This window comes from Oxyura jamaicensis, chromosome 19 (genome assembly GCF_011077185.1).
Source record: "Oxyura jamaicensis isolate SHBP4307 breed ruddy duck chromosome 19, BPBGC_Ojam_1.0, whole genome shotgun sequence".
Lineage (NCBI taxonomy): Eukaryota > Metazoa > Chordata > Aves > Anseriformes > Anatidae > Oxyura > Oxyura jamaicensis.
This window is the reverse complement of record NC_048911.1, coordinates 2,050,779-2,072,143: the sequence shown is the minus strand read 5'-3', so window position 1 is coordinate 2,072,143 and position 21,365 is coordinate 2,050,779. Positions and strand designations below refer to the sequence as shown.

Below are 21,365 nucleotides of genomic sequence, written 5' to 3'. Positions count from 1 at the left end.
GGTTCAGATCTTCCTTGTATTTGAAGTCCTGTGCGGAAGAATGAAGCCTCTGTTTGAAAGAAGAGTCCCTACGTGGGGAAAGAGAGAGTCCAGCTGTTCATCAGACACTTAGGGTTATTTCGCTTTTGGTTGGGTTTTGTTTTGCTTCAAATCCTTCCAGTAAGCACAGCTGATACTGCTAGCTGTCGAGATGTTCAGAGAAGTCTGTCTCGTAGGAGTGGGAGCTCACCTCGTGGGCGGTGGCTGCAGGGGAGCCTGGCCCCTGTGTGCCTGGCTGTGCCGTGGGCTTGGTGCAGCTGCAAGCCCAGTACCGAAAGCACGTGTCCAGCCTGAGCATTGCATCTGAAGCACTGAATAAAAGGGGTCAGGGGCCAAAACACCCAGGAGATGTTGAATGTTTCCTAAGTACCGGTTTGAATGGGTTGAACTTTGCTTGTAGAGGAGAAGCATTCTTATTTCCATGCTTAAAGTGGAGCACGTGGATCTAAATCCATTCCCATCCAGAACAAATCCTTTCAGTCCCCGCTGTCGTTGGCACCTGGTGCCTGTTTGGGTGCTTCGCCCTTGCTCCCTGTCAAGGCAGTGCCTTGGCTGAAGATGCTGCGGTGCAGAAGGGGGGGACGAGGATGCCTTCTGTGGGTCTCGATGTAGTTCCTCTTCCGCTGCCCGAAGAGGGGCCATGGCAGCCCTCGTTATCGGGCCGTCAGGAGAATTAAGAATCAAGTAGTTGCGTGAGCAGCAGGATGATTGAAGGCCGGTTTCCGATGGACTTTTATCTCGTAATTGATTTCCTCAGTGGGTTTGTGCTGTCTAATGAGGTGTGAGCTAACACGCCAGCCTTCCCCGCGGTGGGAGGTGAGAGAAGCCAGGCGCCTCTGCGCTCCGCGGCTGCAGTCTCCTCGCTGAACGTATGGGAACTTCGTATCGTTGAGACCTCTGCCCTGCTGTCAAATTTGCTTGAAATTAGTGGGCTTCAAGAGTTACTAGAAGGGGGACGGATAGGCAAACATGCACAGGCAGGCTGAACTTCTGTCCCCTGTGCTCTTTGAAAATTAGGCTTAAAAAAATTCAAAAAAAAAAAAAAAAAAAAGGAAAGGAAACTGAGAAATTGCTTTGGTCTTAAAAGCTGTCTTCTCCTGTAATAATCCTGGGATGGGGAGGAGACCGGGCAGGAAAAACTGGTCATTGCCATGACTCTAATGTCATGCTAAAATATTCTCTCTTGCCTGAAGTGCTGACAAGTGTGTTGGTAACTGCAGAGGTTCCCAAGGACTTAAGCAAATAAACAAAACCTAGAGTCCTGGAACCGCGTTTGAGAGTGCTTTAGTTTCTAGCAGCGTCTGAAACAGGGGGAAGCTTCCTGGTGCCCACTGCTGGGCTGGTGCAGTCCCAGGGGACTGGTCCCTGCCTGTCCTCGCTGCGTAACCCTTGTCTGGGAGGACTGGAGAGAGGTTGGGCTCTGCAGGCTGGAAGGGAGCCACTGGAATGGGAGAGAGCAATAGATAATGCCTATTAACACTCCAGAGTCTGGAAAACTCTTTTAACCCTTGAGTAAAATGTGGGTGCTATGCAAACCTTGGGAACGGTAAATGCTATATTAAGCCACTTCAGATTTAGAAGAGAGTTTCTGAATGTTGGGAGGCTGCACAGAAGTGTCCTTTCATTCACTAAGCAGCATGCATCCTCAGGCATCCACGCAGTTAATAGCGTTAGCCCCCACGGAAAGCCTCTTGAGGCACTGCTGGCTGCACTGGAGAACGTGGATCCTTTAAACATTAACAGCTTCGGTTATTAATTATTGTGGAAAAGGCGGGGGTGGAGGATGCTGAACTGGAAGAGTTGTCCCACGACGTATTTTCCCCTTGCTGCGTGATGAAATCCATTTCTGCAGTAGCTGAGTGCAGCGCTTTTAGAGCAGCGTGATGGGGAGCAGAGGTTACTGTGCCTGCTGCTTGGCTTACAGGTTTGCTCTTGACAGTGATGATGCAGTGTGTTTTCTGTGGGGTGTAGAGATGATAGGATTGAACTTCATTTAATTTAGTGGGAGCTCTTTTTAGCCAGGAGGAAAGTGTCTCGTAAAGACTGAGCCTTGAACACTTCCTGTGAGAGCATGGCGTGGGGATGGCGAGCTCGCAGGGGCTGGAGCTGTGCTGGGGTGACACAACGGGCTCACTGCGCCTGCCCTGCCACCTTCCCATGGCTGATACGCAGAAGTTTGGAGCCCTGTGGCTTCGCTCAGCGCCGGCCAGCTATGACAGCACAGCCAGCACCACTCCAGCAGGCACTGGGGAACAGGTGTTTTGGAAAATCCCACCTTAGTTCAAGTGCTGGGAGTGGTGAGTTGAGCTTCCTAGAAAACCTGGCCTCAGCCTTGGGTGCAGAGTCCTTGCAAATGTGCCCACACATCGGCACGCGCAAGCCTTCAGGTCCTTTGCCTTGTCGGCCAAGGTTGTGTTTGAGCTCCTTTGGTTCCTGTTCTCAGCGAGGTCTTCAGCAAAGGCTGCTTGTGGAGCGGGACTGCCTTGTGTAGGATGCCCAGGCTGAGTCACCCGCTCGGTGGTCAATAAGCTCTGCCTCTTAGTCTGCATCCAGCTCATACGGCTGTAATTACTGAATTGTATTTTCTGGACGTTTGGAAGTAATTAGCTCCATGTAAAACTAATGTGTCTTGCCAAATTTAGGCTTAAAATTGTTTCTATGGTTGGGTGCAGTAATCTTCTATTAGATTTAAGGTTTTTGTTGTTGTTTTTGTTTTTAAATATTTCACCAGTGTCTGGCTAGATTAACTCATAATGTTGTAAGGCTTATTTGTCAAGGAGGTGTAGAGATTCTAAATGAATTTGGAATTAAATATGTGTTGGCTACATTCTCGCTTTCCTCAAGTCCCAGTGATCCACGTGATCCTGAATCTGGGCCTGCAATATTGTTGCTGGCTTACTGAAGCGGAGTGGAGGTATAAGCTATGAGAATATGAGAAACTGGGTTTGGGGGGCTATTTTTTGTGCTTTTTCTGCAAAAACTAGCTTTATGTAAGAAGTATATTTAAAGACCTACGTGTCACCCAGTGTAAGTCATTACCTAATGTCCTACTAGTTGATGTCTGCACTGCACTGAGGGTAGAAGCAGGATGTGGGACTGGGTGTTGCTCCACCGAGTTAGGAAAGAAGATGAGGAGTCGCGAGGAAGGTAGCAACTTCAGGTAGGAAAGACCTCTGGAGCAGCAGGGAGGTGAGTGAAGTACTAAGCAAGTCCTGGAAGAATTTGGGTATCAGGGAAGAGTTTCAAAGACATGTGGGCTTGCCTTTGTGTTACAACTTGCTGGCTTTTAGAGGAGCAGCCCTAACATGTTGCTCGTTCCTGGACACTGATACTGTGGGCTGGCTGGGGAGCTCCGTGAATTTAGTTTGCATGGCTTCTTTCTGGTTTTTGAATCGTAATTAATGATAATGAGCCCTGAAGACAAAAACAAGAGAGTGCATGGACACAGGCATCTATACCACCAAAGCCATGCACGCAGCTGTACAGCTGGACTGGAGAGAGCAGCCTGCTCTGCTCACTGCCCAGGGGACTGGTGCTGTTGTGCTGGATCTGCAGGAGAAGCCAGGCACTAACAGCAATTTAATGTTGTTGTCAACAGCAGGATTAGGGCAGTATCACTGGATTTGTGTAGGAAAAATTTCTGGGGAAAGCAGATAGGATTTTTTCAGACGAGCTCCATATCCTGTATTGATGGGGTGCGAGTCCGCCTTGTTTTTCCATTTGCCACAGGGTTTTCAAGGTTGCCTTCCAGTTCTAAATGTTGAACGAGGGTGGATTTATGTACTGTTATTCCACATTTTCATGATCGGAGGGCTGCTTTCTCTTGGTTTCTTTTATAGTTTCTGGTGTGCTGCTTGGTAAAGTGCCTATAGGAAGTAACATATACGTCTTAAATGCTGCAGTGTGAATGGCCTCGTGGGCCTATTTTGTTGATTCCAATTGCTGGGTCAGGCTTTCAGTGTGCCTGTATTGTCAACGCTGGGGATTGCAAGAGGCGGGATTATAAATGTTCCTAATCAGTACTCTGTTCTCTCCAGCGGAGAAATCCCTCTTGATCCCTTTATGGATCTACAATTTTTTTCCCATGACAAAAATTGACACCTCTCTTAAAAATGTGTCTGTTGCGCGCGTATCCCCATTTGGAAATAAATGCTTCACGTTTATGTGTGTATGTGCAGGGTGAATAGATACAAGCCAGGTGTGTGCCCATGTGTAAGTATGTAAAGCTCCTGGGCATTTTGCCCTGTTTTTTTTGTTTGTTTGTTGGTTTGTTGTTGTTTTTTTTACAACAAAGGAAAAAATATGGAAATTTGTATTATTTAATAAATGTATTAAGAGACATGAGAAATAGATGTAGTATGTATGTAGATGTATGGAATAGAAATTCTGATGTAAGCATCAGAGCCCCACAAAACTTTGCTGGGAAAACCATTCATCAGTTGTACCTCAGCTCGTACAGATTCATATAGATGGTGCAGATCATAGTCTGTCACCACTGCTGAGTTGTCTCAGCATCCCCCAAACAGCAGTCTGTGCTTTATGCCTGTCACCATCAAGAATGGGACTTGAATTATTGAGAAAATCTGAGTATATTGCTACTTTCTTTCTTTCTTTACTTGCACTGACCCTGTTTTGTTTTGGATATGCAGCAAAGTAGGACTATTCCCCTGTCCTTGCAGGGCTTCAGAGATAAATGAAGGCACATGTTCTCTGAGGCAGCTGGGAATTTATGGTGTTCGAAGAGACTCTGGCTCCAGTGTGGGTTGTTGGCAGCAGTGCTGATAATCACAATGTGATAGCAACTGGGCTGTTTCATTTAACATGTGTTTAAATCTTATTTTCTTGCACTGTAAGGTTTTGTCTTTGCAAGCTACCAGAGTTGAAAATGGAAAGAGGAAGAAAATGCCAGCCTTTTTTTCTGAAGTTTGGAAGCATCTATTTTGTTTTGGATTTGATCACCTGATGATCTAGGTCATAGGAAAAATGAGTGAGTTGTTCAAAGACTGTACCACTTTCTTTTTTAAAGCCCATTTTTGTGAAACAGCCCTGTTGTGTTGCAATCTGTTGGAGCAGTACCTTCCTAATTCTCTCGATTAGCAGACCTCTTGTGTGTGCTTGCATTTTGAGAGTTAGCAAATCTGGTGAACAAATGTTTCACAAAAGCCAGGAAAACGCCTCACAAACTGTGTTCTGTCTTTTCAGTATTCATTTGAGTTGCTGACAGTCATATTCCATAGAGAATACAGTAGCTTTCTCTTGTATACGCAGTAGGAGTGTGGTGTAGTACATGTTCTAAAGCATTAGTTTCTGAGCCACAGCAGAAAGTTAGCAATGATAGCAAAATGTTCTGCTGATGTACTGTTGATCAAAAAATGTGTAGTAATGGCATCCCTAATATAGTTGCATCAAGTATGTCCTCGGTTATTGAATGTGCACTCATCCATTTTCGCTGAGCATCTCTCTGAGGCCTTGCAGCCAAACACAGCAGATACATGAGGTCAAACAAAGAGGTGCCCAGAGCTGAAACGCTGAAGTCTTCTAGGGCTTCTCACAGCACAGGACACATGTGGGTTAATTGCTTCACCTAAACAGACATCCGCTTAGAACTTGTCTGTGAAGAATCTAATGATTTTCGACTGTCTATAGATGTTTATGCTATACTGCTTGTTGTAGTTTATTTCTATGGATATATGGGACTTAACTGATGTGAACCTGCTTGCAGTGGTCTAAATTTATCCATGTGAGCAGGTTTCACCGATTTTTAACTCCATCATTTTTTTTTAACTGGCTCTTTCTGTTTCAGACCAGTGGGCGAAACAGTCCGCAGCATTTGGTGGGGTGCGGAGGGAGTGGGCATGCTGGGTGAGAAGAAGGAAGACTTTACATGAGATCTTTCAAAAAAATACAGCAACAATGCATTGCTTACAAATGTCTTGTTGGAGGAATTTGTAGGTGCATGCTGCGTACATCAAATACATGTAGCAGAGCTCAGTTAGATAATCTCTGACATAAAATGTCCAGATATACTGCTCCCTGGTTTGTGTTTTTGGTGTTGTTTCCTTCCTTCTAGTGTGGCTTTTTGCTTAGAGACCTATATACCAGATTTAGGATTTATGGAAAAGCTGGAGGGATTCATTTTTATTTATTTTTATTTTTTTCCCCCAAGTTAGCAGTAAACAGACTTAATTTGGCTGGTCATGGTTTTGGCGTATGTGAAATCTGCATCAGCATCTGAACTCACAGCATCGGTGCAGGTTCTTTGTCTGGCTCTTGTGGCTTTCCTGGTTTATAAGTGATTTTTACAGCAGACAGAAATATGGATCAATAAGCAAAGACAAAATACCTGGTGTCAGAAAGCATTGTATTTCATTGTCATAAAGAAAAAAAAAAAAAAAAAAAAAAAACAAACAACAGGTGGAACCATGCTTTTTAATTGCACAGACAGCTTAATTACACTGTAATAAGATGTATCTATTCACACATTAATATAGCTGAAATGCAAGAAATAGTTCATCTATATAGTTTAAGTTCCATGTAAATTAGCATAAAATCTGTTAGACACCTTTAAGGTGTATGTACATTTTAGATCCTCTCCAGGCTCTTGATCCTTGCATCTTGTGGCTGTCCCGTGAAGGGATCGCAACTCCTGAGGTACCTAATAAAGTGGATTTTAAAGCGTGTTAATTATATGGCATCAAATTGCTCCCTCACATAGTCACCAGAGGCTCCTAGGAGCTGGGTCTGGTACCGCAGCCTCAGGTCGGTCTCTGGGGCTGGGTGCAGGGCAGGGCTCCCGGCCTGCTAATGAGGGCAGCCGGGCTAATGAGGGCAGCTGGGCCTGTATGAGGGTGATGGCGGTGCTGCCCTGACAGGAAGAGGCCAGGCTAGGCCACCTCAGCGCAGGGCTGCCTGCCGTGAGATTGTAATCGTACCTGCTGTCCTGGTTACAAAGAAAGGAAGCTTTTAGGTGGAGCTGCTCCTGGGATTTTGGATTTTGTAAAGGTACTTAAATGTGTCCCTGGAGTTATGTGCGTGAGAAATGAGTATTAAGGCTACTAAGATGATGAGAGGACTGGAGCACCTGTCATACGAGGACAGGCTGAGCTGGGCCTGTTTAGCTTGGAAAAGGGATGACTGAGGGGAGGCATCATCAATGTGTATAAATATCTGAGGGGAGAGTGTTGAGAGGATGGAGCTGGTCTCTTGTCAGTTGTGCCCAGGGACATGACAAGAGGCAACGGGCACAAACTGAAGCACAGGAGGTTCTGGCTCTGAGGGGGCATTTATTTACTGGGCGCCGCCCGGGCCCTGCCGGGGACAGAGCACTGGGACAGGCTGCCCAGAGAGGTTGTAGAGTCTCCTTCTCTGGAGATACCCAAAACCTGCCTGGATGCCATCCTGCACGATGTGCTGTAGGTGATCCTGCTCGGCAGGGGGGTTGGACTAGATGATCTTCAGAGATCCCATCCAACCTCAGGCATTCTGTGATTCTGCGCAAGTGCGGTAACCTGGTGTGTGTTTGTATTTTGATCCCTTTATCACATCTGGTGTTGTGGTGCGTGGTGTGGGCTGGCCTGCCTGCTCTCAGCTAAGGGCTTGCTGGAGTGTCTCATTCATTACATTTCCCTGACTTTCATTTCATGAAGTTTTTGATTTGTTACTAAACCTTGACATTGGAGAACGATGGGACAGTTCTTTATCTAGTTCTGGCTCTTCCACCTGTCAGGCGCGTGTGGCCTCCCAGGAGTTCAAACTGTACAAATCTGGGTCTGGCGGGCGCTGGGGCGTGCCAATTATGCATATCCTCGAGCGCTTTATTAGCGCTGCGGTGCGAGGCTGTACTTTGAGGAGTAACTTATTGAGAAGGGGTAGAGGTGGAAGCAGAGCCATTGAATTCATTTTAATGAGACTCCCAGCGCGCTTCTCCAGGTGCTCTCGTGTCAGGTCTTGGGAGATGTTGTGCCTTTGTGACAGGAGCGCGCCGCGCTAAAGAGGATCCACAGAGATAACAATAGGATGTCAAAATGAAGTGAAACAAGGGCAGGGCAATTTTATGGAGATGACATGACAGGAGGAGAGTATGGGAAGAAAAAAAAAGGAATTTAAACTGTCAGTACAGATTTACTGAAGGCTTTCCAATGTCAGCTAGAAGAAATGTCAGCACGACTGACTTGGCGATGTCAAGGTGATGGCAGAATGAAGTCCGATCAGCTCAGGAAGAATCTCTTACTCTGGCTGCGGAGATGAAATACTGTCAGTAAAGATGATGTCAGAATGATAATTATTTTGCGCATTATGATTTAAGTAGGGCATTGTTTCTGTTGAGGTAATATGAATTTAGCACAAGGCAGGGGAATATGCGTTCAAAGATGAAAGCCTCTAAACAGGGGCTGCTTTCTGTGGGAGCACCAGGAGTTTAACACCTGGAGCACCGCCGCTGTGAGCAGGGTGCTGCGCTGCCCTCGCGACCCACGCTGGCTGTAGTGATGAAGGCTTCAGGGGATCAGGGCTGTGGCTCCGTTTGGCTCCTGTGTGGTATAGGAGGCACCTTTCTCTCTTAAAAGCTCTATCTTGTGAATATAATAAGGGCAAATGATGGAGCAGGGGAGAAAACTGCGATACCACGTGGAAGCGCAGCCTTTAATTTAGTCAGGTCAGATGGAGGTGTTTGAGGATCGACAGCTGTAAATAACTGTACTAATGAAAATAGGTGTGCATTGTGTGGTATTGGTGAAATAATCAGTGCTAAGATAGCCAGCTGTAGTGAAAGTCAGTGGGTGCTGTAGGTGGCAGAAGCTGTTGCCATGTCTAAGCTGTTTTTGGACATTTGTGGAGTTGTGTGGAGAAATTGCCTCTGTTCAGAGCTCTGGGGAGTAACAAAAAGCCTAATGCTCTACTGAAGTGAAAATTTGGGCTCCTAGCTGTTCTGTAGATAGGGATTTGGTAGTAAGCACTGCCAGGAAATGGCGGGTGGCTCCTGGTCAGCTTGCTCTGCCTACGGCTGCGGCGTACTGGGATGCTGCTGCAGGTGCTTCCCCACGGTGCCATCGTCCAAGGGCTCCTGCATCTGGCACCCTGTGCAGGAAGGGATTTCCCTGTTAGTTAAACAATTGTACTTGCTCTCAGTGTGTCCTTTACCACAAAACAAACAAACAGGAAAAAATGCTGTGGAAGAGACAATCTAAAGACTTGCAATCCAATAATAAATCCCCTGTCTTTCCACACACACTCGGTGCCAGCTGTAGACTAATTAAACTCAATAGTTCACAGGTGTTCCTGGGAATGACTAACGCAAGAGCACTCTCCTCTTTAGGGCTCGTTAACATCTTTTTCAGAGCTCTTTAAATTTCATACACCGGCAACACTGAGCTAAACCAGATGAAAGATAGTAGAAAGGGACTTGAGCTATTACGAGAGTGCTCTCAGTGTTAGTACAGGCTACATCCCCACTCAATTCAGTAGTTTATACATTTTGATGGGTAATTCTCCTGGACACCACAGTATTAAGGAAATCTGCTTTCTTAGAAACATAAAAATTTCTGTAGCCAAAAGATTCTAATTTCCAGAGCTCATGTAATTATGCATATACACACACGGGCAACAGAGGAAGAAAGTATTTGGCCAAATGAAATGGTTAGCTATCTTTTTATGGCTTGGAATTTCTTTCTAGGAAGATGTAAACAGAAAGCAAGCCTTCCTCCAGACCTCTGTGCTTATTGAGGCTTCCTCTGGGCTTTCCCTGATCTAATGGTAATTTCTTTAGACTCTGGGACTGGAGACCTGTGCTGCCTACACCAGGTCTGGCGGAATTTGACACAGCGGCACCAACGGGTGCTTCCAGTTCCCAGCTGCTAACACTGAATTTGCTCACAGGAGGAGCTCAGATTTTTCCTGCTCTCTTTAACTTGTGTAGGTCTTTGTCTAGAGTGGTGGCAGGACAGGCTTATCTGTGCAGCTTTCTCTGTTCGTGTTCCTTTTGTCTTTTTTGTCAGTCTTACAGAATTAAATTTAAACTCTTTGCAGAGCTCTCAAAGTGGTTATGAAAAACAGTGCAGGAAAGGAGGTTTTTAGTGGTGTTTTCCCAGGGTCCCTAAAAATCTCATCTGGAGCTGGACCAGATTCCACGTATATCTCACATGTACCTTTCCTCCTCAGAAAGAAAGCTTGTTGGCCAGAAACAAGGCTGAACTACTGCGCTTAGGCCAGGTGTCCTGAAGAGAGCAGCTATATAAGCTAGATCCAAACATACTTTTGTCCCATCTACACTCACTTGGTAAACCCGATCTCTTGCATCCTGTACTATTCTGCCTCAGTCATGCGCCTTCCAGCAGGCTGGGGTTGTTTGCCTGTAGATACACCAGGCAAAATGTTTCTCGTTTAGGAGAGCTATTAATTGGAAATAGGCCCTAGATTTCATAGCTCTCTTTAGATTCCTCTCTTTCTTCCTAATGATATTTTCAATTGTGTTCTTTTACAGTCTTCCCTAGACAAGAAAACCGTGGTGATTTACCTAAATCTTAAACAGATTTATTACTGACTTGTGCTAAATTGATGTAAGATATCCTCAAATCAAAATAATATTTCCTACATGAGGGAGCCACACCAACTTAATGAAATCATTTTCTGAATCATTTCTATCATCAGTACAATTTCACTGTATGCATAAAATCTTATTTAAAGTGTTTCAGCTTTTGGTGTGGTTATGAAGGGGAAAGAGCTCTTTTTATTCTCTTTATTATCAGAACTGTGAGGAAAAAATGTGTTTTCGGATAAGAAGATATGCTCGGGGTGGTTCCATCCAACGGTAGCCTTTCAGTAGTTCTTCTCTTTCTTGTGGCACTCTTGTGGTAGGTGTGGTAGTGCTTCAGGGAAGGATGTGTTTATTAGCTTGTGTTCTTTGGGACACTGAGGCACAGACTGAAGGGAGTTTTCTAAGTTCATTGGCGTCCTGATAGAGAGCTGAGAGTAGGAAACCCTCAATCCAAGGCATTCCCCACCAAACTTACAGCATCTCTCCTAACCACTGCTTTATTTCTGAAAATGCGGAGTACCCAGGTGAGAAGAGTCTGAGTGAACTTCGTTAGCACTGACCGAATGGTTTAGGTTGGGCTCGTATGATTCTGATCACTGCAGTAAAGCCCAAGCCCACTCTGTGTTTGCATCAAGGTGATCTTGTGTACAGAAGCTGTCTGAGAGAAAAGCAGCAGGACAAGCATGTATTTTCATAACTCACAGGATTTGATTTGTTACTGGAGAATGGCATTATTCTGAGATTAAAAAAATAGTAAAACCCAAGAGGTGCAGTGTGCAAAGCTAAAATTTTTAAGCAAAAAATGGGAAGAATATAAAAAGCCTTCCCTGACCCCAGTCCCATACATCTCTGGGTATCATTGCTTGTGACATTGATTTGAGGGTATTTAATAAAGAAAAAGACTTCATAGTTTCTGTGTTGAAGACTTCTCTGTGGCTAGCATCCAAAAGCTCATTTGCACGCAGGTTCTGATGTTAAATAAATTATGTGACAGCGTAACACTAAACTGAAGCACTAACACGATGGAGAAGTGCTTTACAGAAAGCACTGTGCTCATTTGCTTCTCCTCCATTTTCAAGACAAGGGTATGGTTAAAATAATGTGATGAAATTCAGTGGCATTTAACTAATGAGGGAAAACTTGGGATCGCACCATCTGTGGGTTAGGTTTGAGTGGTTAATGGTAGAATTCCCACTACTTCAAAACTAAAAGAGCAAATCTACTGTTGAGAAAACATGGGGTAGCAAAGGAAAGTTTTGCTGATTTCATCGGTATTCTTAATGTGATTTTTAAGGTAATTTTGGATCATTTGTATGAGTGCGTAGACGTCAATGCACGGTGACCCTTACCTGTCGGAAAGACTTCTTTTGAGATGCAGTCAAAACATTTGTCTACAGTGAATTTCAGGGGACAGAATGTTCCTAAGCAGTAGAAATGGACCAGCATGTCAAAAGAGGTTAAATATTACAATATAATCAGCTTTCTGCCTGCTCAGCAAAGAAATTACCTAGTCAGTTTTTCACTGTAACAGCAGTATAAAACTCTTTGCTTGATGGAGTTCAAGAAGCGCTTGGACACAAGGCTTTCAGAAATATGGTTGGATTTTTTGGATGGTCCTATGTGGAGCCAGGAGTTGGACTTGATGATTCTTGTGGATCCCTTCTGTGATTTTTATTTATTTATGAAAGCACCCAGAGTGCGTTCTCTACGTGTGCTTTATGCCTTTGGTCTACAAGATGACTGCTATACAAACCTTGCATGCATGTGATCCACCCCGTCCCAGTAATTTCTGGATTACCCTAGGTCATATATTGATGCTTTGCACTCAGCAAGAAGCAGATTCTTTTGAAATTGGCATATAATGTTTCACTTCCTAATGTACGGTTCTGGGAACTGAGTGCACCTCCCTGTTCGTTTTATTTTCTCAGCCACTCTTTTCCAAAATGAAGCTATCTGACTTGAGATCTTACTGGGGTGCATTGCAGTCAGGCCTCTCTCTGTTTTATGTGATTACCTCAAGATCACAAACAGGGTAGCTTTTAAGTCTCTCCCCAGTAACTTAAAGAATTTGAGCCTTTATCCCAAATCATCCTTCTAGTGTCTAAATGCCTGTGAAGTTCTTTTGGTATTTGTCTACATGGTAAGTGAGCGTCTCTCTCTTTAGTAAAAGTCTTGCTTTCACCAAATTTAACTGAAAGTGTGCAGCAGAATCTGGCAGGCAGTTGTGAGGATGTAGGTGGGCAGGATTTGGGAAACTCGGGGATTCTGGTAATTACGGAGCAGCTGAAAAGCGCAGATGCCCAGACGCAGACTCCAAGCAGCTATTTACAGTATCGACAAGGTTTTTTTCTCCTCCTCTTCTAAGGATATTCTGCAAACTCATTTGAATATGCCAGTCTAAGAGGTAATTATTTTCCCTTAAAATGAAAAAGTTCCGTGTGATTTAGCAGCTTTTGAGCTCTTACCTGTGGGACTGAAAGCTGATGTTAAGGTGTCTTTTTCTTCGGTGGTAGTTTCAAGATTCTCTCTTGCCCTTAGGAATTAACAGGGAGCGAGAGATCTCTGCCTATTTATATGATAAAATTAATTCCAGCATGGGATGAGAGTAAAGCCCAAATACTTGGAAGCTTAGTCTCTTGATTTTTATTTCTTATAAAACTGAATCATCCTCTACTTCTGGGTTGAAGGAAATAATACAATACTGAGATATAACTTCAGTAGGTTTCTCTCAGGAGAGTGCCAAGCTCTTCTTTGAAGGCCAAATTATTTCTTTCTAACTGTTAAATAAATCCCGAAGCACGCATCAGCAGTGCTGTACCACATATATATATCCCATCCAAAATAGTAGTACCCCAGTCTGGACAAGTAAAATATTAATTTCTTTATGGGTTTATGGTTGCAGCTGTGTAGAAAGCGATGTATTTAATGTCCAGAAATCCCTCTTCAGAGTGCCTGATCGTTTTTGGACTTGGGATTTTGGGTGCCTGGTAGGAAATAGCTAGGCTGGCTTGGTTGGGGTGTTCCTCATTGCAAACAAGGCGTGCAGGGAACATCTTTTGTGTGCTCGGATGTGATCCCTGGGGCTCGGAGACCCTGGCAGCAGGGCAGAGCTGTGCTGTGGGCGGCCCCACGGGCAGGTTGGCAGCTGCATCTCAGCAGTGACTGACGGGAAAACGAGCAAAAGCAGAGAAGCCTTCCCTTTATTAAGTGAGTGTGGGTGTATTTATTTCTGCAAATTAAATGCCATTTCTCAACATTTTTTTTTGTTCTGCTAGACCTTAGACCTCTTTGGTGTCGTACCTGCAGCTCCAAGGAACAAGTTGTTGGTGGTTTTTTTTCTTTTCAGCAATGCCGAATTGATCCAGATTCTCTTAAAATGCAACAGACTTTGAATCATGGCATGAGAGGAGAATAACGCTGTTATCTTACTATTCACAAATGTCACGTGGATTAGTGCATTGATGTTTTTAAGGCGTATCGACGCAATTGGAAGTTGCTCTGGACGCGGGCAGTGCCAGCGCTGAGATGTGGCGGGTGGGATGCACTACAAGTGACAGGGCCAATAAGCCCAGAAGGCTCGTTGCGATGGTGACCATTGTTAGCTTTATGTCAGCCTCTGGATCAGCAGCAAAACTTTGACAAGCAACAATCCTCAGACAGTTTCTGTTAGGGTGCGTACCCGATTCGTTCCCCTCAGCAGAACTGCAGCAGGGTCGTCCTGTGAATACGGCTGTCTTCTCCTCCTCAGCCCCGATGAGTCACTGTGAGGGTTTCAGCCTTGTCCTGTCTCGGAGGCAGCTGCGCTTCTATTTTGATAAATCCTTCTGCATGAAAGGCCAGCGAATTTCCACCATTAATTAACAATCCTCTGGAGCCCCCAAAATATTACGTGTTTTAATGCTGTTGTATAATCTTTGGGGTGATACGTGCTTTATGACCCTCTAAAATCACCTCAGATACAAGCAAATATTCTGAAATGAGAAGGGGGAAAATACTAGACGATGCTGCATTTCTCAGCTAAAACCACCCAGAGCAATCTTGCCTGCGTTCCCCGCAGATTCATTGGGATATCCTTTCAAAAACTTCTTAAAACCCCCAGACAATGTGGTGGTTTGTGCCTGAAGTCAAGTGTTTAAGGGGACAAAGCATTATACTGGCTTCCCTTTGCTCGTGTCCCTTGCTCCTGATGGTGCTGTGGATGTGACCCGCGTCCCACGACATCTCCAGTTAGCTCAGTCCATTTCAGCAAGCTCCGGTACCTTTGTTTCTAAATAGAATGAAGTTGTGGTAGTGGCTGACCCCGGGGCCAGTCGGAATATTTCTTCCTGGCTTTGTTGCACTGTGCTGCTGAGATGGGGAGGGTGCTGTAGGACAGCCCTCAGCTGGCTTGCCAGAAGGGAAATACCCAGTGTGTCTCGTAATGTGGGCACAGAGAGAGGCCAGGGTTTTCTTTTAAGTCTGTGCCATTTGCTGTGCTAAATGGACGGAGGTGTTGGTCAGCATCCCGGCAGGGGCATTGCATTGCTCATCTAGCGCCACGGTCAGCTGAAATCCCGTTTCCCCAGCTGTGTGCGCTGCAGCAAGTACCAGCGGAGAAGGGAACACCCCTGTTCCCACTGAAATCCCTCATTTTGAAGGGAGGTTACGAGGCAGGAGTTGGAAGCTATCAGTTAAAACTACATTTCCATGGTGCCCTTTGTGCCAAGCCTCTCAAGGCACTTAAGAAAATGCTGGAAGCTGTACAGCACGGAATAGCACTGGCACATTGCTCAAGAAAAACAAACCTCCTATCTAGATTTGAAAACCGAAACCATAAAGACTGATTACTGAGCTTCCAGCCCCCAAAACGGAGTTAATAAAAGTACCGAGGTAGATCGGAGCAATGTGGGGACCTCTTCAGCGGTGGGGATGACGTTTCCATCAGTTCTGATAACTTCGCTGCTAGTTTTGTTTTGCCAACACACCATCTTCTTGTCATAACAACCTAGCCCATAGGATTGGATTTCTCTTTTCAGCAACAGCAGTACTGTGAACCTCCTTCAGCTCCTTCTTTCTTCTTCTTTTTTTTTTTTTTCCTAGCTTCTGCTAATGCGATTCTGATCTCGGAGATAGCAGGTCCAAGCTGAGTTCTCACTTGCTGCGCAGTATCTTGCCTTGTGATATTTTGAGAATGCAGCTCTCCGCCTCCCCAGACTGTAAACATGGAAAATGTCTCTTCCTTGTGTAAAGCGATCTGACGATCCTGGGAGCCCCGTACTGTGCGTGTGTGTTTACAAAAAAAGTTGACTGCCTTGCAGACATTTGGGTTGAAAGGCGCCGTGCAGTCATGCTGCAGGGGATCCGCCTAGTGAGACTTGGAGGGGCTGGGTGGGTGACACGGTCCTTTGGTCTTCTCACAAGAAAATGTTCCAGCCTGGGCGGACATCGCTGAGGGCAGCATGGATCTGTGAGTGCTGAGAGAAAAATAATCACTACTGGGAGGGACTCAGCCTAGTCCTAGTATGGAAAGCAATCCAAGCCTGGTGAAAAAAGTTAAACCAGTAAAGGTTTCCTGGTTTTACTGCTAATTTACCACAGCCACATATAACCCTGTAGCCCATTTTATTTTCTGAAAAGGATGTGAAGACCGGTTGGGCTCTGGGATTTCATCTTTGGGATCATTGTGGCTCTGGAAGCAGCAAGGTAACGGGGAGGGAGCTGCTTCTCATGGTGCAGGGCTGCCGTGGGTAACACTGTCTCCGAACTGGTTTCTCCCTTTCAGTTTGCAACCTGCAAACTTTTCTCCATGGAGGCCAGGAAGCCTTCTGCAAACCCCCTGGCAATGGTTTTTCTCAGTTGTCTTTGTAGGAATTGTGGTCTGAGCATGAACAGTGACATTTCCGGGAGGGGAAGGTTCTTGAGGGTTTTGGTTCTGGGCACGTGTTCTCAGGGCTGTTGGCGAGCAAGGGAGAAAATGATGGGCTCTGGGTTGTCGGGAGCAAGAGAAGCCAGCTCAGGGAGGGGAAACAGGAGAGATTAACAGGAAGAGCAGGAAGCTATTGGTTGCTGTTAAACATGAGCGTTTCAGAGAGCAGATACCCGTTGAAGGAGATGGTAGAAGATAAAACCAGTCACCTACCACACAGCCTGTGATCCTAGCACAAAGAAAGCCAAGTTGCTCCATCACTGGGAGTGAGCAACTCCTTTCTGTGGCTGCAAAGACATCGCTCTGTGCACAGGGACATCGCTTTGTGCACGGAGACATCGTGCTGTGCTGCACCAGAGCAGCTCCAGGAAAAAGCCAAAGCTGCATCACCTGTGGTGGGTGCCCTGTGCCTTTGAGCAAGCTAATCACTCCCAAAATAGCCCTTTGACCTTCACCTCCTCAAAGCCCTACCCTGGTCTGGTCTTACATGGTTGTGGAACCATTTTCCAAATGATGAAACACTGAATAATTCAATCACAACAGTTTGGGTAAGTCTGAGGGGAGTAGGGACTGGTAAGCCCTCTGGTTTTTGTTTGTTTGTTTGTTTGTTTGTTTTTCTTTTAGCGGGGCAAATTGAAATTACAAAACTCATGCGGAAGGATTTTATGGAAGCCAGAAGTCTAAGTCTAAAGAACCAGTTTAAAGGGATTAGACCTTTAGGAAGATTAGCGTCTATTAAACACGATGATCGGGATGCAGCTCCCAGCTCTCGAGGTCCACGCACTGCTGATCTCCGGATCCCAAGAGGGAGGGCCGGGGAAGGGTCACCGTACGCTCCCTGCCACCTCTTAGCCCAGATAACTATAGAGTGTTGGAGAACCGGCCATGGGAACAGCTGAGCTCTTGCTTAGGCAAGTGCCCCAATTCCAATGCTGCAGCAGTCTTCCTCTTACCTAAAATTAGTCCTAGGCAATGCCCCATCTCCCTACCAGCACGCATGCGGAATTAACTGGTGCACGCTGGTGGTTTTGCACGGCCCCAGCCCGACACAAGCCGGACGCTGGGGTGGAAGGGAAGGGCTCAGCCCCAGCAGGCCGGGGGCAGGCGGGCGCTCCCCTTGGGTGTTGGCTAATGCCTGTGAGAGGAGGGCTTGGGGCTTGGGGAGGAAACGTCTTGTGTGTCCTTCTGTCCCTCCACAAGTTCGGCTGAAGTCGTCGTGGGCCACTGGAAGGGCTGCGGCGTGCCAGGAAAGTGTCAGCAAGCCTCCTTTTGGCACTTATATATGAGGAGTAAGCACAATCCTGCTACTATTCCAATGAGCTGCTTTTGCCAAGAAAAATCATTTGCAACTCTTTCTTCCTGCCCTAGCGTTTCTCCAGCAGGCTGGGGCTCACTGCTTTAACCCCTTGGGCGCCAGCAGGCGCTGCGTGGCAGAGCAGTGCCTGGTGCAAGCCTTGGCAAGTCCTCCCACGTGTAAAGCAGCTCCGAGCAGACTGAAGCGTCGTCTGGCAGTTAGCTTTTCTTTTTCATCAAGTCTGTTCCTCAGCAATGCTTTTTTTTTTTTTTTTGTTATTTATTTAAATTCCATTCCTGAGGTTGTAACAGAGAAGAAGGTAGCGACTTGGGAGGAGCGTGTTTGTTGAGGTGCCCAACTTAGTAGGGACAGCAGAGCAGGGAAAGGGTTGGGTGGTTTAAACCTTGAACCTTGCTTGGTTGTGTCCATCATGATGCTGAATCAACAGCGCAGCAGCTGCCAGCGGGATGTGCTTCTAGAGAACTGCTCACCTGCGAGTTCAAAAGCAGTTCTTCCTCTGTTCTTCCAGTAAAGCCCTAAAGAACAGGAGACACCTGTGTTTTTTATTATGTACATTTCAGCCCTTGTGATGTTGCATATATACACTTTTACCTTTGATCATCATTTGGAGAAGTTTGCGAGGCAGGTTTAGTTGTGTAAGAAGTGGATGTGTTGTTTCGAACGAGCAGTTTCTTCCTTCCCGCGGGTCGCTGGCTGAATTTTAAGTTTATCACCATTCTGTGTCTTCTGAGCAGAAAGGCTGTTTCCTTTGTGTGTGTGTTAGCTTACAAGAGAGCACTGCCTCTGCCCTTTTGTAGAAACTGGGCAGCTGCTTTGCCGTGCCCTTGATGAGAGATGTAGCAATTCATGTTCCTCTGCGTATGAACTAGAAAAGGACAATAGCTCACTTTGTCTATCCAGCGTGGTTTTTTTCCAAAGGGAGAGGAAAATAAGCAAATTACTTTGTTTTAAAAAAAGCATTTTAATAATGTAGTAGCCTAACCTTTATGCTAATTGCCCCAGGCTTTTTATGAAGCAGCGTAAAATTAGTCCTATGAGTCTTCATTAATCAAATACAGGAGCTGACAGTATAGGATTAAGACGCTGTGCTACCTCTGCTCCCCATGCAATGTTGATGTTTGCTTATGTTCAGAGCAGAAAGTAACTATATTTTTTGGTAGCTCATTAAAATAATTAGCTATGTTTGGCTTTATTTTTTTTCTTAAAAAGATTCTTTTAATGAGGAAAGATGAAAACAGACAGGATGAATAAAGTCAAAAGAATCAAATTAAGATAGAAAAACTGCCTGCTGGAGGCTTCCTTTGAACAGAAGACTTATGTATGTTACTGGCAGCTGTTGGCAGGATCCTCTGTGCAGACACCTTTTCTGTTATTTGCAGAACTTAGGGCAGAAGCAAATAATTTTGAGGATCTTTGTTTTGTGTTTCACTTTATTTTCTGAAGGTGTTCTAAGACTTGCTATGCCTTCCCGCCTTCCCTTTTTTTTTGAACTCAGTGCTTGCATTGGTAGTGTGCTCGTGCACGTAGGCACTATTAATACTGCCTGCTCCTCTAGGTAAGTCAGTTCTCAAGTCATGCTTTGGTTGCAAAGCAGATAGCCCCTGTGGACGCTGCTAGCACCGAGTCTGTGCTCTGTTGATGTCTTGCTTAAGCTCTCAGAGCAGGAGTTAAGAGACCTACAAGCCACATTGGTCCTAGGTTCAGGACAAAGATGCTTAAAACATTCATGTCATACTGAGGCAACCCCAAAGCTCAGCCCTAAAAGCCCTCAGGTCACTGGGAGAGGGCTGGCTCCTGGAGCTCAGGACTAGAATCACATCCACATCTGCACCCCCTGGAGGGGCAGGAGGCTGGTGTTATGGTCCCATCTCCACTTCAGAAGCATTTCTGTCGAGCAGTCCTTTCTGGTCCGTCTGCTGCCTAAGCAGAAACTGCTGTCTGCTATAAAAATGTTTCTGGGAAAAATGGCCAGAGAATATGATTTTGTGTTTAAGATGCTGGTGTAGCAGCTTTGAGTTTCTGTAGGGTAATTACCAAAGCCGCAGTTGGCTGGCCACAGCCGAGGAAGAAGCGGGATAACGATCCTTTCTGCGGAGCCAAAGGCAGCCCTCTGCCCCGGTGCGCGCGGCTCTGTGTAAACATGCAGGAGATGGCTCTTCTCTGGAGAGTTTAACCGGCAGCGCTATTAATATGCCCTTTCGGCTGTTGAGATGATTGCTCTCGTTTCAGAGTTCAGGGCTTAGTGGCAGGGCAGTATAGAGACGATTATGCTGCTGTTGCCGGGGTCTGGGCGTATGCGCGCACACAGGCAGAGATGAGAAATGATGGTGGTCCGCTGGGGATGCGGTTCTTGTCCAGGAACTGGGAGCACAAGCTCTGTTCCTGTGCCCGCCACGTCGGATCGGCCGGCCAGCTCTTTCTTCCATTTTTCTCTTGGGTCTCTTCTTCAGCAGGCAGAGAGCGGAGGTGAGGATGGCTCTTCTGAATAAAAAGCTTTTGGCTAGCAGTTGATGACTTTAGCAGTTGACTTTACATTGAACACTGTGATTCCCACTACTTAGAAATGAACGAGAGTTTAGCTATTTAGTCAAAAAGGAAGTTTGATTTCCAGCCCGGCCCCCTGGGAAGTGCCTCTTTTCTTCTCTTCCATCTCCTCCTTTCTGCCCGTATGCCTGTTTTCAGATAAATCATATTTTGCTCCTGACCTATTTTCTAGTGTTCCAGCGCCTTTCTCCTGATCAGGTTAACAGCTCTTCTCTCCCAGTAAACTCTGCTCATTCCCTCCTTTCCAGAGGAGCTCTGTAAAATTCATTTCCCATTATGTGTGTTCTGAAAAGCATTAAAGCAGGGTAAGGCAGCACTTCGGCAGCCCGCGGTGCAGGAACCCTTAAGGCAAGGAACCAACTCTCAGCAGCAGTGCTCCGTCTCCTGCGCTGAAATTCCTCCTTGGAGCCCCAGCAACCCCAGCCGGCTGCCTGCAGAGGACTCCGAGCACTGCATGGTCCTCTGATGGAGTCACCCCCAGCTCTGTGCAAGCTCCAGTCAAAACTTTCCTTTTTTATCTTGAAATCAGCAGTCTTTCCCCCTTTCATCTGGAATCCAGTGCTGCACACACAAACGGCTGTGCTGGAGAGCAGCCTACAGTTGTTTGTGAAAAAAAATAATTGAAAAATCTGCAGATGAACCACATGCAGTGGAGCTCTTATTGCATGGGCTTTTAAATATGCGCTTGGTCAGATTTCCCCCAGGGCATGATGCCTGAGGGCTGAATGCAGGAGAAAACCCCACAAAAACCCCAAGGTCTGCGTGTGTCCATCTCCCACGTGCCGTGCTTGAAAGCCTTTCCGTGTAGAGTGTGTGATTTACATGAGGAGCAGCCGTTGTTCTTCGCCACTGATCGTTCCTTATGTATATGCAAAACCTCGCTGATGAGGAGCGGGGGATTATATTTCTGTTAATTACAATGTTCTCTCTGATCCTCTGGCCGGTCAGAGGAGGTCTGGGGAGGCTTGGATCGCTGTCGAGGCTCTGCCTGGAATTTCTAAGCGCAGCACGAAGCTGGCGGCGGCGAGGTG

General features: G+C 46.0%; 1 protein-coding gene across 7 annotated transcripts in view; it reads left to right on the top strand.

The window, feature by feature from the left end:
* Positions 1–21,365, top strand: part of AUTS2 (activator of transcription and developmental regulator AUTS2) — a 759,649-nt gene that overhangs the window by 109,000 nt on the left and 629,284 nt on the right. Inside the window, exon 1 of one of the 7 annotated variants that reach the window (XM_035343095.1) lies at positions 11,578–11,655. The exons of the other annotated variants lie outside the window; for them this stretch is intronic. Within the exon in view, the coding sequence (XP_035198986.1) occupies positions 11,593–11,655 (63 nt within the window). The 5' untranslated portion in view covers positions 11,578–11,592. Of the gene's footprint in view, positions 1–11,577; positions 11,656–21,365 lie in introns of those variants that run through there. 7 annotated transcript variants of the gene reach the window in all.